This window comes from Melozone crissalis, unplaced genomic scaffold (assembly GCF_028551555.1).
Source record: "Melozone crissalis strain CALT ecotype California unplaced genomic scaffold, PUWL_Pcris_2 ptg000004l_1, whole genome shotgun sequence".
Taxonomy (NCBI): Eukaryota; Metazoa; Chordata; class Aves; order Passeriformes; family Passerellidae; genus Melozone; species Melozone crissalis.
In genome coordinates this window covers 5,899,264-5,915,373 of record NW_026535782.1, presented here as the reverse complement: position 1 = coordinate 5,915,373, position 16,110 = coordinate 5,899,264, and the positions used below count along the sequence as shown (strand labels likewise).

General features: G+C 41.3%; 2 protein-coding genes across 2 annotated transcripts; one reads left to right on the top strand and one right to left on the bottom strand.

The window, feature by feature from the left end:
* Positions 1 to 2,585: 2,585 nt before the first annotated feature.
* EFCAB10 (EF-hand calcium binding domain 10) lies at positions 2,586 to 4,315 on the top strand. Its single transcript, XM_054277874.1, has 4 exons — positions 2,586 to 2,737; positions 2,851 to 3,015; positions 3,297 to 3,381; positions 3,908 to 4,315. The coding sequence occupies exons 1-4, from the start codon at positions 2,638 to 2,640 to the stop codon at positions 3,942 to 3,944; spliced, it is 387 nt and encodes a 128-aa protein (XP_054133849.1). The 5' UTR covers positions 2,586 to 2,637; the 3' UTR covers positions 3,945 to 4,315.
* Positions 4,316 to 4,899: 584 nt separating this feature from the next.
* On the bottom strand, positions 4,900 to 15,853 carry RINT1 (RAD50 interactor 1). Its single transcript, XM_054277862.1, has 14 exons — positions 15,744 to 15,853; positions 14,497 to 14,692; positions 14,093 to 14,334; positions 13,754 to 13,927; positions 13,523 to 13,672; positions 12,191 to 12,347; positions 10,312 to 10,422; positions 9,905 to 10,130; positions 9,177 to 9,314; positions 8,232 to 8,431; positions 6,826 to 7,040; positions 5,981 to 6,161; positions 5,779 to 5,897; positions 4,900 to 5,198 (listed from the first exon to the last, which is right to left on the bottom strand). The coding sequence occupies exons 2-14, from the start codon at positions 14,671 to 14,673 to the stop codon at positions 4,985 to 4,987; spliced, it is 2,304 nt and encodes a 767-aa protein (XP_054133837.1). The 5' UTR covers positions 14,674 to 14,692; positions 15,744 to 15,853; the 3' UTR covers positions 4,900 to 4,984.
* Between the last annotated feature and the right edge of the window lie 257 nt (positions 15,854 to 16,110).

The window sequence follows — 16,110 nt, the reverse complement described above, 5'->3', positions numbered from 1 at the left end:
TGCCAAAGCAGCCACAGCAATGGCAGCACCAATCCCTCCAGCTCCCCCTGTGCTCCCAGCTGAGCGCTTCCCAATGCCAGGGAGCAGAGGGAAGCAAAGCCCTCAAGGAGCTGCTCTCAGCAGCTGTGCACAGGAGGCCTGTGGCACATCCAGGGATCCTTCCCAGCCCGTGTTGCTCCTGTCTTTTCCCATAGCCCAAGATTTCAGTCTTCTGACACTCCCATTTGAAAGAACACATCCATCTGTCTGTTTTATCCTACAGGACAAATGGTTGTCTGGAACCAGCTGCACATCTGACCTGCAGCCCTGTTTCTCTTCATTACAACTCTTAAAGGCTCATTGTAGTCTATTTAGCCCCATTAAATTAGATAAAAGGCTTAAATTACTAGTGATATTCTGTAGAAGGCTCAGCTTCTATCACAACAGGTATTAAGCCTTTTAAAGAAATCTAATTTATATAACCAGGGTGCTTTAAACAGATGAAAATAATTTGGTCCTTTAGTTCTTTATTAAAAATTATTTAGCAGCACTTCTATAATGGACCCAGAATACTTTCAGGTGTGTGTCAAATCCTGTTTTTCTCAGCCACCAGAAGTTCAATTTACCTTACAATAGCCCATGGGAGCTCCTTGCAAATTATCCTGAAATATCATACTTTAGGATCCATATATATAGCTGGTACTAACATTATATGAACTGAGGATAATAATTTATTATGTAAATAATAAATACATGATTCTTCATCAGAATATTTTTTCAAGTAAATAAATTGTGCTCCCCTAGTAGTGAAATAGAATTTTAAAAAATACATTTCTAGTTGTAAATCAAATTGGGATTTGCTCTATTTAGTGTTTTTTTTTTAACCATTCCTCAGGGAGACACACTTAAATCCATAATTCCTGTGCTTATTCTTAAAGTTTTAGCCTTAACATGTATTTCCTGCTGTTTATCTTTGTTGACTACTAAAGGAGAAACATCCTTTGCCAGATGCTGGGTTTCCTTCACCCAAACACTGACTGACCTATCTACCAGTATTTCACTTGCTCCTTCTTTTCCTGTCAGTCTTCCTCTCCTTAGGTTCTCATCTTCAAGAATGTATTTTCCACATCTTTATTTCTCCTCTGCTCCAGCTCTTCTCCTGTTTGTACTTCTCCACATTTCAATCTACACTTCCTGCTATGGCTCTTTTTTTTGGAAAAATTTTTGCTAATGCTTTGCAAACTCTGCAGAAAGGCATAGAAAGACAAATGCAGGAATGGATTGAGTAATGTTTTACTCAGGAGAAGGAGGTTTCCATCACTGCCTGGCAACTCTCATAAGAGGCAACTGCTACAAACCTACAGTTCCTCTAGCCCTAATTGAGACTAAAAGCAGGTAGCATAGTCAGTTTAAAATAACAGAGAATACAGACAGCACATGGCTGTACAATCTCTGCAGCTTTGGATGCTGCCTTTCTCCCACTTTATCTAAGAAAAAATTAAGTGAATTCTATTAATGTCTTGTGATATTTTAGTTTTGGCAAATAGTTAACTATATTTAGCACTAGATTTTTCACAGGAATACTATTCTGCTTTACTATATGCTCATTTATCATTGTCTGATTTTATTTGATGGCCAATAGCTATATTGTTGTAGATTTCCTTAGGGTTTTTTTTTTGTTTTGTTTTGTTTTGTTTTTAGTGGGATGGTTTACTTGATTATGGTTGTCCTATTAGCAGTGGGTAGTACAGTCAAAAGCTTCTTTGATGTCTCTTCAGTTTTGCACAGGTTATGTTGCAAGACTTAATAATGGTTTTAAAATGTAACCTCTCTTACTCTCAGTTGCTGGCCACTGGTTTTGCCCCTCGTAGGGGTGTAGAACACCGGGAACATCCTGGCAGCCCCCCACAGGACGGGATGAACCGGGGCTGTGCCAGGGCTGTGCCCTGGGAACGGCGGGAGGTGAGGAAGGTGGAACCGCCGGTGGAAGGAGACGTGGCTGGAGGTGAGAGCACAGAATCACAGAACCCTTGGGGTTGGGAGGGAGCCCTGGAAGTCACCGGCCTGCCCCGCTGCCCGGGCACGGTCACTGCCGCCGGTGACACCGGAGCACATCCCGGCGGGTCCGGAATGTCTCCGGAGAGGGAGACTCCGCCACCGCCCTGGGCAGCCTGTTCCAGTGCTCTGCCGCCCTCAGCGTAAGGAAGTTCTTCCTCATGCTGAGGTGGAACTTCTTGTGTTTCATTTATGGCCAATGCTACCCGTCCTTTCGCTGGCACCATTGAAAAGAGTCTGACACATCTTCTTGGCACGGCCCTTTGGGACATTTACATGCATTGAGGGGGATACCATGAGTCTCCTCCGGACTAACAGGCCCTCAGCAACCGCATTCGTGTTACCAAGGACCGACCGCGGGTGATTCGCTTTCCCCACGAACCAAGGCAGAGCCGGGACCCAGCGGGGAGCGAGGCGTGGCTGTTCCGGTGCTACCGTGACGACTTCCAGGAAAGTCAGTCAGTTCTTCCTTCCCTTCCCGCTGCCCCCGCGGAGCGTCCCGAGCCCGGAGCCGCCGCCTCGGGCTCCTCTGCTCGCCCTCCTCCCGCCCGTGCCCGCCCGGCTCCCGCCGCTGCTCCCCTCACGCCGCCCCGGCAGCGCGGGATGGCGGCGGGCGAGGAGGAGAGCCGCGAGTACCTGCGGCGGCACCGGCTGCCCGAGCTGCTGCACCGCCTCGGAGCGCTGCTGCTCTTCCACCGGCCCGGTGCGCGCAGGCCCGGCCTCGCCGGCAGCGGGGGCAGCGGGGGCGGCGGGGCTGCGCGGCCTCCGCGCCCCGGCTGAGGCCCGGTGCCCGCGGGCACTCTGACCTCCTTGCAGAGCGGCCGCGAGAGTTCCTGATCCAGGTGCTGGAGCGGGTGAAGGCTGGCAGGCGAGCCGAGGGCGAGTACCCGTTCCTCATGGACGAGGCCAACGTGGAGGCCATGTTCGGCCTGCTGGATGTCCTGGGCCAGGGCTCCATCCGGCCCGCGCAGTACAGGGAAGGTGCGTCCGCCTGCTCCCGGCCACACAAACTGCTCCCTTGCACAGAACTGTTAAAATAGCCTCAAAGTTACCTATCTGTGTACTTCAAAATTATCCACACAGCTGCCCACACAACCTGGAACTTGGAAAGTTGAAAAAGGTTACATGTGGTTAGGTTTCCTGCGTTAAAGTTACATGTTGTTATGTTACACACATTTACCTTCTGTTAGATCTAGGCACCTTTAAATTTAAATTTGTCTTTCCAAAAACTTGCACAAGAAATTCTCTTTTGTTAACTTTAGCCCTTAAAACTTTGGGACTGAGCACTGAGGATTTGGAGCTAGAAGACGATGTGGAGATCACACTGGATGAGTTCAAGGAAGGAATGTAAGTTTAATTGAAATTGTGGTGTCGGTTTCTGGGTTTTTTTTTGGGGGGGGGGGGAATATGCATATGAGATATTTTGAGATTTATTTTTTATTTACAAAGCTTACATAATTAACAGATAATTTAATTGCTAGTTTAAGCTCGACTGTGTCACTTTGCATTGCAAGATTAAAAAAGAGGTCAGTTAGTGCCTGACCTTGCCTTGCTGTAAGGTGAACCAAACTCCATGCCCTCCACCCTCAGTTTCAGGATCCTCTCACAGTACCCACCCCTCAGGTCAGAGTGAAGTCATCAGGCAGCCCAGGGTTAAAATACTGATCTAGAAATGTGGAACAGCGAGAGCCTGTTGTCTTCTTTGTCAGGGATGGTAGCACAGCTGGAGATGAAATAGGTTCAGATTTCAAATAATTTCTCACAGTCAAGGTATGGTTCTAGGAGCAATGTTTTAGTAACTGTTGCAATTGCTGAAAGGTAAGGAACTAATTATCCTCATTATCTAACTAGAGATTTTCTTTTTCTGTCTTAGGAAGAAAAAGATGCTGGAAAGCTGGTCTGTGTATTAGTTTCAGCAGTGGTCTGCTATATATATTAAAAACAGGCATCTTCCCCACTTTTTCTTCTGTTTTGTCAGCTGTGAAGAGTTGATTTTAAGCAATATTCTCTTTTCTCTTTTTCTCATCTTCCCTGCCCTTCAGTGGAGCAATCAGCTGAAGAGGACAAGTGACAAGAACATGTGCATGTCCAGCAGGCACTGGAGAGGAATATAGTTAAGAATTGCTGTTCTTAATATAATTAGATGGTTAAAAAAAAAGGAGAGATCTCTTTTGCAAATGAAATAGTATTTTGGAGTTTCCTCCTTCAGGTCATAGTTTACAGTAAAGGATTGTTACCTGTTGGCTCATTAGCACTGAATAAAATAAAGTTGGTTTTTGGGCTTGTGCTGCATTTTGGTTTTTGGGTATTTTTAAGGAAAAAACAACTTCAACAAGTTATGACAAATGTCCACAAGTAAATGCAGGTAGCACTTCCAATTGGTTTTTTCAAACTTTGCACACAGTATGCAATTTATAAGGAGAAACTTTTGTTTAAATATTAGGACTTTTGTTTAAAAATTAGGAGATTGTTTTTTCTGTAAAAGACTATCTCCTAATTTGTATGAAGAAAGCAGTGACATATTCCTTCCTTCTGCATTGATTATCTACATTTTAATACAGAACATCCATTATCTGGAATTTGGAGATCTAAAACATCTGTGTTTAACTCAAGACAGACCAGTTCACAGAGAACATTAGCCCACGTTGTACAAAACTGCATTTACACTGTAAATACTCTGTCCTTAGAATGATGCAGACATGGCAGACTATTCATTAGAGATGAACAGTTTTAGCTTCCAAATGCAATGGCAAGGTGGCCATGGAAAATAAGATCAGCACAATTCAACACCAAGTCAGTAGCATCTTGAATTTTTTCTTTGAACTGTATAGAATAAGGCATAAGATTTAATTGAAACAATCAGCATAAGAAATGAAAGAAATAAGTATATTATAAGATTTTTGCTTGGAATATGTAATGTAGACCACGTTATTAACCATTTTTGAAGTCTTTATTTTCCTGTATTTGGCCAGTTAGCTCTCAAACTGAGAAGAATCTCAACATCCCTTTGAGCCAGTTTGTAAACTCCAAGTTCATTTAGTGCTGCTGTTGCAGATGGCTGGCTGGGCTTTAATGGTTCATTTTCTGAAGCTGACTGCAGGACATCCTTCAGAAGCAAGGCAGAGCCAATATTCAGGTTCAGGATAATGCAGGCTTCTTTTATGCTAGAGGAAAAGTTACATGGATTAATGTAAGCAGCACAAATTTAAGTGTAACAAAAAGCCCTTCCATGCTCCATGTTGGTTTAAAAATATTCAGATTTCAGCCTCAATCAGCTGAGGATTTTGATGTTGGTCTATTGAGGAGACTCTGGGCTAGTGAAATAGACTAACCAGAAATAAAGTAGCAGTTTCTCATCCCTGACAGCAACTAGCCTGCCTCACAAGGCAATCCTGAGGAAAATAGTTTAAAGTGGTCCTTCTTACAATAGTTTGTTGTGTTGTAACTGTATCTTTCACTAGTTTCTTTGGCCCCAGAATCAGAGGTTTGTGCTACTTAATATTCCTTCCATAATTTTATTTAGACATCCTGACTGCACAAAATACTCCAAGACACATGCCACAGTCTGTGGCATGCTGCAGAATCAACTTTCCTAGTTGAAAACATCACACACATAAACGATCCACACTTTTAAAGTGTGGATCAAAACTCACTGAAAAAAAATCTTGGTTTTAAGTAGAACACTTTCATTTCTCTGGACATTCACTTCTGAAATACCAGTAGATCACAAGTTTGCCTACTTACTGCTTGAAGTAGTTTTCTGGCCTCTTGCAGTAATGTGAAAACAGGGGGAACAAATTCCGACTCATGTCGAAGTGGAGTTGTGCTGCTCCTCCTTCATTGAAATGATTTGCCATAATGATCTGCAAACACAAAGAGGAGCATCTGCTGTTGGAGCCAGGCACTGACACCCACCTGGCACTGCACAGGTCACTCTGATACCCACCTCCTGATAGATGTGCAGATCCACTTTCTCTGCGAGCATTTGCCAGAAGATTTTGAACAGTGAGTGGCAGAGCTGCTGCTCCAGCTGCAGCAAACGGTCTCGCAGCGTCTGCAGCATCGGGCACGCCGTGCTCGACAGGGACATCACTGCTTGCTCTGCTTGAGAGGGTAAGGACAACCACCTAAAGAAACCATTGCACTGCAGTCATTAGAGTGAAATTATTCATGTTACAACAACTGAACTTCAAATTACCCTTTAAAGAAAAATCTTACCCATTTACAATGTTTCAGAGACAATCCTTTCCCATTTCTAATCTAAAAGTTATCAGTCTAATGCTGTGTTTGAATTTCATTTAATATTAAACTCATGCTTTAGTTATAAATCTCTGAACATGTCATTCTAGGGAACCCCATCTAATCTGAAAATCATTGAGTTCTATTCCTTTTATGAAATACTTCAGAAATTCTACTCAGAAGAAAATATTCAAGAAGCCCTAGGAGTCTGTGAAGACAGAACCGCCATGACAGGCCATTTTGCATAATATCTTCAATACCACTATGAAGAAAATAATTCCTGCTCAAAACAGAAAACTAGAACTATCCAGAATCTTTCCTAGGATTTTAAACTAATACATGTAGTAATTGTGGAACTACTTTAGAAAACATAGCATGACAATTGTCCCCAGGTAAGAATAAAGAGAATTTTACACAACTTATTACCCTGCAACTTTCCTACTCCAGAAAAAACAAATACCGCCTATTATCTATTCTTGCCTTTACTTACCTCAATATTTTTAACAGGAAATAATCCTGTAATATGCAAAGAGATTAAATAAACAGAATCACCTCTCTTTTTTGTAGAGCTTTGCAGCATCTTTGACCTCTCTGAAGACATGATCGACTTGTCGTGCCAGCATGTCGTGCTTGAGGCGCTCCAGGAGGTTGATCATGTCATCAAAGACAGAGCTCTCCATGGACGCCAGCTGGCCCAGCTGCAGCTGGCTCATGGTGTCACTTTCTGCACGGACCTCTAGCTCGGCCTGCTGCAGCTGCAAGAAGAACTAGGCAAACAAAACCAGAGAGGAACAGCACAGAAAATAATCTTACTCCTTGAACTTTTCATTGGTACTTTGTTAGACACTGTTGTAGAAAACACTTGCCTCTGGCACATTTATAAAGTTAAAAATTTAAGATTTTAAAAACACTTTCTTATCTTTCCCTGTGGTCCTGATTTAGTGAAAAACAAAACATGGTGGTTTAATCCTAGTGATGGAACTGATACAGGTTTCAGATACAACATCAGACAGGTAAAGGGAAGAGATCTAAAGAAATATTGAAAAGATATTTTAAGATTGACAGCAGCATGCTTTTAAAATACCCTACCTTGGCCTCTTTAAGATTTGCAAAAGTAAACTTTAATTGTAATTTTTTTAGCAATGATTATTCATTGAATCATAAATTTACTGTGCTGACAACAGCAAGAAAATAAATTTAGTTTATTGAGTTCATTGTGGCAACAGCTTGTTGGTTTTGCTTTTAAGCAGATCAAGACACTAGTAGATGCAGCTAAACAACATGAAGGCTGCTGTCCTATCAAGTCAAGATTATCCCCTGCTAGAGCCACAGGTTCCTGTGAAGACAGCAAGAGTTTGGAGGCAGCCCACAGCCCACACAATGCCTTATTCTGCACACTCCATGTGTAAAAGGATTTTTGACCTTCAGCAACAGCTGCAGCAAAGCTGCAATTCCTCACCAGGCCGTGCTGCCACCAGGCTGTTGTACAGCAGTCACTAATTCCCAGTGATCAGTGAGTGGCCTTTCTGGGCCACACCTGAACTGTGCTGCAACACAGACACACACATGGATCTGTCTAAGCTCTCCTGCCATGGGAGGAGTTCAAGCACCAGGCAAAGGCTGCTGCTCTGGTGCTGAGATCTTCAAAATCAATTCTTTTTTTTTTACAATAAAAAGCATGTAAAAGAGACTAGGTTTTTTTCAGATTATTTCATTTCTCAAGCTCTCTCTGCATTTCCCTAGAAAGTTTATAATTGGCAGCTTAGGCTTCAAACAGTAACCTGTCCTTACTTATACATCTTTTACTAAATCCAAATTTATATCTCATTCTACTTTTTCAGTAATTAATTCTCCTGAATACACCCAAAAAGCGCTGAAAATAAAATGTTTGTTACAAAACAAACATCTCAAGTCCATTTTAAAGTATTTTTTTTTCCTAAAGAAGAATATTTACTTACTACATTGTCAGCCCAGTCTGCCAGCACTGTTGCTATGTAGTTAACAGCATTAAGGATTGCACAGTATCGGAATCCTAAGGAAGCTCTTGTCTCCTCCTTCATCACTTGAGTTAATCGTATCCTGAAATCATCAACCAACTCCTTCTGTAGGCCCAGGAACTGGAGTTTTCTGGAAGCTGTTGGAAGATTCTTATATCTGTCTGGAAAGACATGAATAAAATGGTTTTAGGCTTTCCAACACTAAATAAAAGTTTTCAAAAAGAAACATTACAGGCATCAGGTGCATACATGCATCACCTCATGCCTATGAGAACATCACAGAGTCAGTATTTAGCTGTCAGTATTTAAACCAGCCAATATTTCAATGTTTTCAGGGAAACTGCCCATGCAAAAGCTAAACATGCAGACTTTCTTCCCCCTCCTGATTCCACAAGCAGTTTGTACTCTAACACTTGAGGCAATGTGTGATAACACCACACCCTCCAGCGTGGCCCCTAAAGCATCCTCACACAGAGAAGGACAAAGCCATTGAAGATGCAATGGTCTCCTGAAAACAAACTCGCTCTTATGTACTGTTGCAAAAAAAAGAGAAGTTACTTAATAGCTTCTGAATTGACACAGATTCAAAAGGACAATTAGAATTTATTAGTGAATTGCAACAAATTATATTCTGCCAACTATGAGAGAATATGGTTAATATCAAACATATATTTATAATTCTTACTTTGCAAACATGTCACTAGGTCAAGATTACTCATGCATGAGTTAGTCCAAAATACAAAACGAACAGGAAGTTTTCATTAAACTGCAAATATCACAGCTTTGCAAGTTTATTTGGTGACTACTGCTGACAATGAACATTTAGTAAACTAGTTAAGAAATCTGTTAGTTGAAGGTTTTTTACTGTTCATTACAAATAAGAGCAATGCCCATAGATATAATTACCTGTTATAACTAACAAGAGAGTCATAAAAGTTTCAGCACAGTCTGGAACTTTCATTTCATCTACATCAGTGATATCTTTGTACTGTGATACCCATGCAGCCTCTGATGAAAGCATAGAGTCCATTTTCTGAAGAGCAACTGAAATGCAGAAAACCTATAAGTTAAGTTTTTAATTAAAAAAAAATCTAACAAATCCCCTCTAAAGTATACCAACATGAAAGCCTTATCTCTAGTAAGTTAAATTTTGCATTTTCAGTTTATAAAAATTACTGACAACTAATTTCATACAAAACCAGCTTCAATCTATCTGCATTTGCAATGCTGTTAACAGAGTTAAATGCCAGAATTGATTGGGGGGGTTGGTTTTTGTTTTTTTATTGTTGGCTTGCTCTTTTCCAATATATTTCTTCTTCATTTCTCAAAAACTAATACCTTGTCCTTATTTCAATTTGAAGTCCCTCTCAGTCTGCATACACATAACATTTGTCTAAAAATAAGCCTAATTGATTGCATACAGCTCAGGGACAAGAGTCCCTCAAAATACAGAGGCACTGTTGAAACCTAATCAATTTTTACTCAGAATAATTACAGAGCATAAAAATACATATGTTTTTGGCAGTAGCCCTGCCCAAGTGACTTATTCTATTTAAGAAGGGTAGCTGTGTAAGTAGACACATACTTTCTGACTGTGCAATATAAAGGCCAACAAAATGCACTGGAAGTCTTACATTTTTTTTCCACTGTCAGCCACCTCTGGAAGCAGGATTCTTCTGACAGAATATGCATGCAGCTGGGAAGGCTGCTGAGATAACCATGGACACTGTATAACTCTCTCTCAAACAGAAGGACCTCATCCACGAGGTGACAGAAGAGTGTGTCATCATACAACAGGCAGGGAATGTCAGCAGCCAACTTCTCCAAAATCAGCATCACTAGAGCACGAGAGAATTCAAGCTTTGGAAGGAAAGAAGTGAATGTCAGAGACAGAAGTACTGACATGTGCAAACATGTACACAAGACACTGCTACTAGACTAAGTCTCATCACATACACATTTCAGTGGAAACGGGCCAAATATCTATCAGAAGCTGACTTAGATATTTATATTCACATTTACAAACCGTTTCATTACTTACCCCAGCATTGACTGAAGATCCTGCCTTGTCCAGTATTGGCTGGATTTTGTCATCAAGGAACTTTGAATGATTTCCAATCCACATAAGTACTTGTGTTAAATACCACTCAGGCTTATTTAAAAAAAAGAAAAGAAATTATTAAATGCATCCAAACATTTATTCAAGTGCTACTAATATTTTCGGACAAATTTCTAAATAATACAATTCTCTTACCCTGCCTTCTTGTGATCTCAGGTCACACAAGTTTTTTTACTCTGTTTTACTTAACTGTCATTTATATAAAAGCATTATCAGAAAAATATTTCTGGATTTTCATTGTCTTAAATGTACCAAATATTGTGTTTCTCAAGCAAAAGTTGCATTTTTATTTCCCCTTTCTCTACTGCTTTCTCATTCATGAGAGCCTTGTTTCTGCTTCATATACTCTTTCCTGTTCTCCTGTGTGGCCCTTATTTCTTGGTACAACAAAAAGGATGTGCTCCTGAGAAAAGCTCTGCTTTTATTGTTATTGTACCTAACCTCAGCCCCACCTTCCCCCTAGAAGTAGGGAATCTACCACCCTCTCATTTCACATGTTAATGCCTTTAAGTGTTTTCAAGTTTCCACACTTTAAAGTATGGGCTGCAGGTTTTGATGAACACTTCTTTCAGTGTTAGTGCAACTGGAAGCAGTTCCTGTTTCCTCACTCCCAACAGCTAAAGAACCTTCTGCTGAGGTGAACTCACATTCTGTGTGTCTGTTTCTCACCTCTGTATTCATTTTCACTTGTCTCATTAATTTTATCATGCTTGGGTTGTTGAGTTTTTTTGACAGTCCTTCCCCAGCTGGGCAAGGTAATTGTGAACTCTGAGCCTCTCCTCTGAAATACTGTTAATCTTGTCCAGGTTGCTGTCTTTTAAATATTTTACATTGATATTTTCTTTGTTGCATTATCCAAGTAATTACTAAACAAAAAACCCAAACCAAATTTCAGCAATGCCCTGTTGAAATATCATTCTGACCTGACAATAGATTCCCTGTAACATTTTCTTAATAGGTTCTTATTTTTAAAATAATTGTTCACCTATTGTTTGCAAATTCAATGTCTTGAACATAGATTTTCCATTTGCTTTTAAAATAATTTTGTTCATATCTAAAACACCTCTTTCCCACTAACATACACAACAGTATTTTAGTAGCATCTGTCAAGATTGCAAATGCATTTAGATTTACACAAGATGGTGATCATAAGCAGACCTGGGCAACAGGACTGTTACAAAATAGCTCTTAAACTCTGCTCCACTGGCATAAATGCAATGAAACCTATTCCAATGGTAATTCTCAGATAAAAATCCTCAGTCTTTGAAGGCAATTCACACAAAAAATGAGTCAGTTTCCAACTGATAAACTCAGCATCTCTTCTTTTATGTCAACTTAAAAATTCAACCCAATTAAAAAAAAATATTTAACAATACCTTTAGACTGATCACATTTCATAGCCAACATTTTCAGTTACATGAAGGTAGCAAAACACAGTGCCAAAAATCAAAGTCACAGCCTTTGAGCTCAAGAAATACAGAACAGTGCAAAACCACTTGCAACAAGACAGAGGAAATTAATCAAAACCTGTGAACAGATGGGAGTCAGTCTAAGATTGTAACAATGCTTTATGAAGGGTCTGGGCAAGGGAAAAATATTGCCTCACCCAGAGAAAATGCCTGTGTCTCTGAAAGGTCTCCAAGTGCTATCTTGATGTCTGTCCACACTTAGGTAGGCACAAGAGCTGCACAGTTTTGAAGAATCCTATTTTGGAAAATGTGAGATCTATACAATTTAAACACAGCAATCTAGAGGTTGCTTACAAAGCAATTTAGAAATGCTAAACCACTTTCTCCCATACCTTGTTAAGAACATTGGTTTGTTTATTTCCAGTGAAATGATACTTGAATCTTTTCTGAAGAGGATTCAGCATGATTTGCATTGGAAGGATGACTGGTGGGGAAGGGGGTAAAGGGTACTTTTCTGGCAATTGCTTGGGTTTGGTTAACAGCTCATCTCTAAGATTGACAGTCAAGGATGGATGTAAATGTTGAATTACCCCAGCATCATCATTTCAATATGATAGGTTTATAAAAATGAACACTGCTTAGTTCTACACTATTGACTGAAGGCAGTACGATGAAAACAATACAATTCCTTATAAAAGATACTCAAAATATTCCACTTTATGTAGTATTAAATATAACTCAGGCCTTTAGGGTTTATTTATTCAATGACAATACATGTTCCTTAAGCCTGTTTGATTTAGGAAACTTGTAAGAAGCCAGCAAACCACCACTGTCAGAAACAAACACAGTGGCTGTCCAAGAGCCACACTTATTCATATTTGTTAAAGGAGGACAAAGACTCCTGGGATTAATAAATGCAACACATGAATTCCCATTTTCATCTGATGGATTTAAGTGAGCCACTCTGCCAAACCAAAATTGTTACCAACTCAGGATTGTGCACAATGGCCTTGCATCTTTCCACTATGTGATTTAAAAAAAAAAAAAAAAAACCAGCCACAAGCCACAGTCACACATACACACAAAGGCTTAGTTGAGCTTTAGTTTTAACTGATCTTTTGTGAATTATTTCATTCATAAAAATCAGGGACAGAACGAGCAGCAGTACCCTCTGAGGTACCTCAAAGGCAGACTGTGATTGCTGTACAACAGAAATCCTCCTGCAGTCTCCCCTTTTTGTAAAGTCTCCTTCCAAGACATGTATGTTTTTCCTTTTTAACTTCTGGGGCGGGGCATATTAAAGTGATTAAAGGTTATTTCACAGAAAGGTATAAAAGGAAAACCATTAACTGTGTCTAATAAAACACACAGCACCATTTTTTCATTAACATGCATGGGTAATGGTTCCAAACAGTGTAAGGCCAAATCCCCATGCAACCTACACTGTCAGCTACCATGAAAGCACTGGACCTGATGACTTGGAGTTAAAACGTTGCTACTGACAAAAAGTACAACTTCAGCACTTGGCATTTTCTAAATGCCAAAATAATCCCAAATAAAACAAAACAAAACCAAATCCCCACAACACTCTTAAGTTAATACAAAGAAATATAAATTATCTTCTCTCTTTAGGGAGGAAAATATTTTAAATAATTCTCTTTGAGAACATGCATTTTTAAGTTTTTATTCTTGCTAACATACACTGCAAGAATTGAAAAGGATACGAGGTTTGCAGTTTCAGAAGCTGACAGAACAGCATCTCCAGGTTGCTGTACACCTCAGGAGCGTTGGCTGGTGCAGCAAGGCCAAATGCCTGGGACTGAGGTGGCCCCACAAAGGGCCAGCGGAGCTGGGTCAGCACCTCCTCAAAGTCACTGCAACACAAGATATAAACACACTTGGACACCAACTGACAGAACAACACAAAGATGAGGGGGTCACAGTATCTCTGTTACCTTGTCAATTTGTCCTTAAGGATTTTATGCCAGAATTTAACAGTGGATCTCACAAAAGCAAGAAGATGAGAACAAGACGAGTCCTGAAGTTTAATATCCAGCTCTGCCATGAATGCTAGAGTACTGGCTGCCTCTGGAACATTGTTGGTCATCAGATATTGCTGAATGCTATCACTACAAAACACAAAAGGACAAGGCCAAATATTCATTAATGATAACAGAAAAGAATCATTAGGATATTGAAAAGTAAAGACAAAACCTTCTTGAATTTGAAATATTTTAATAAGGGGATGAACCAGGTCACCAGTCTCAGAACACACACACAGCACTCAGAAGTACCTGAGCTCTTCTATGCGAGAAATCCACTGGAGGTAGGCCAGGTGTCGCTCGATCTCCTCCACCTGACCTATCAGCACATCCAGCTCCTCCATCCATGGCTCAGCTTCCAGCAAGTGCCTGTTGATAGACTCTGACAGAGCAGTCTCCTCCTCCAGAAGCTGACTCAGAGACCTTTTGGAATCTTCTGCATTCTTCAAGGCGTTCTGAATTCTTTTAGGGACTTCTGATGAAACTGTAAGTACCTGCATTGACGGAGATGTGTTAAGGCAGACACAAAACCACTGCACTGTGCAGAGCAGTGCCACTGTGTATCAGGCCCACTGATACATTTCACTTAGTTTCAGATTCTCAATCAGTCCTACAGCATGTTCAGAAGAAACAAAATGAAGCAGAAAGATGCTTACCTGTTCCTCTAACTGCTTTTTGTTTTCAGACAGCTTTTCAATCAGGCTGTCTAGCTTCCCCAGGGAATCATAGTCATTTCCAAGTTCTCTTTCCACAAATTCAGAAACATAGTATGGAATGTCACAGTGATCTAGATCTCTAGTGACTTCTTTCTTTCCAACAGCAATGCTTGCCATGGTTTCTTTTTCTGCAATACTGAGTATACAATTTCTAATTAGCCGACACTAAGCACAAATATTATCTATTGAGGAACAAAACTCCATGAAAAGCTGGGCAGTTCAATTTAAACTGAAATTTAAACTGAGATTGAAATATCATATTCATGAATTATACTGCCTTAAGTGAGACAATTTGCTGGCTTAAGTCAGGTCTGATAAAACCTTGCTGACATATCCAACTGGTGATACATTAACTACTGAAGAGAAACACATCTGTTAATTTCTTCCTTCCCAAAAAGCATGAATTTTATTAAAAATAATTCAAGAAAGATGTAGTTCCTACATATATAATATAGAAAACGTAATGAAAACTACAAAAAATTGTAAAATGCAAAAGAAGATAATGTTCCACTTTCCCTTTTCACAAGTTTAGGAAATTTCAGAGTTACCAACTCATAACAATTGTGTTACTAGCAAAGTATCCATGTGGGCCTTACAATAATTTGGAAAGCAAATACATTTAAATCAAATATTGACCAAAAAAACCCCCACACAGTATAACATAAAAGACACTTGCTGATCCACACATTTGGCAGCATCCAGAGAAACCTGACATTGAGAGGATGTTCACAGCGAAACAAAAAAGGCAACAATGACAACTATTTGGCTAGTTGGCAGTTCAATCCTCAACTTCTTCGCGTCACTTTCAAAACAGTATTTAAAAATAAAACCTGATACGCTTGCACTTTGCCTGCTATTACCTTTAATTAAGTTTAAATCCCTATTAAACTGACAGCAGCAGTGAGAAAGCGGCGCCGCTAATGAGCCGGAGTTGCAGAGGCAATAGAGAGCACCAGGATGAACAAACTGGGTGACCAAGGGTGCTACAGAGGAACAATCGAATAAAGAAAGCAGAGCAGTAAAATTCCTGTTTGCAGCAACGTAAACATCATACAGCAGGAAAAAAACTAACCAAACGGTACTCTTTGCATATTTAGTGGAAAGGAGGGGTTACACGATATAGGAACAGGTGTGGGGGCGCATCCCTCCCGCCAGCTGCCTGCTCAGCCCCGTGGCTCAGCACCCACCTGGGCTAGAAGGCCCGGCTCTTCCGAGGGCCGGCTGGAGGCTCTGCGGGCTCCGGGAGGCTGCGAGCGGAGTGCCACCGACCGCGGCCCGGGCTGGGCGGCCGGGCAGCCCCTCAGCCGGGCGGCGGCTCGGCGAGCCCTTCCTTCCCCACCACGGCCGACGAGCCGCCGCTTCCCCTCGCAGGACGGCGCCGCGGGGACGGGAGGGCGCGGGAGCCGCCGCCCGGAGCCCTCAGCGCGCTCCCCGCGGGTCCCGGCGGCCGCGGCGCCGCCCCCGCCGCGTCAGCAGCGCCGCGGGTGACGGAGCGCGGGGCGCAGGCGCGGCACCGCCCCCGGGGCTCCGCTCCCCGCCCGCCGGCTCGGGGCT

Excerpts from the sequence above, each read along its gene's own strand:
- EFCAB10 (XM_054277874.1), top strand. The coding sequence starts at position 2,638 with ATGGCGGCGGGCGAGGAGGAGAGCCGCGAGTACCTGCGGCGGCACCGG. Across the intron at positions 2,738-2,850 it reads GCTGCTCTTCCACCGGCCCG|AGCGGCCGCGAGAGTTCCTG; the intron begins GTGCGCGCAGGC and ends ACCTCCTTGCAG. Across the intron at positions 3,382-3,907 it reads GATGAGTTCAAGGAAGGAAT|GAAGAAAAAGATGCTGGAAA; the intron begins GTAAGTTTAATT and ends TTTCTGTCTTAG.
- RINT1 (XM_054277862.1), bottom strand. The coding sequence starts at position 14,673 with ATGGCAAGCATTGCTGTTGGAAAGAAAGAAGTCACTAGAGATCTAGAT. Across the intron at positions 9,315-9,904 it reads GCTGACAGTGGAAAAAAAAT|TTGCTCTTCAGAAAATGGAC; the intron begins GTAAGACTTCCA and ends TCTGCATTTCAG. Across the intron at positions 7,041-8,231 it reads CAGACTGGGCTGACAATGTA|TTCTTCTTGCAGCTGCAGCA; the intron begins GTAAGTAAATAT and ends TTGTTTGCCTAG.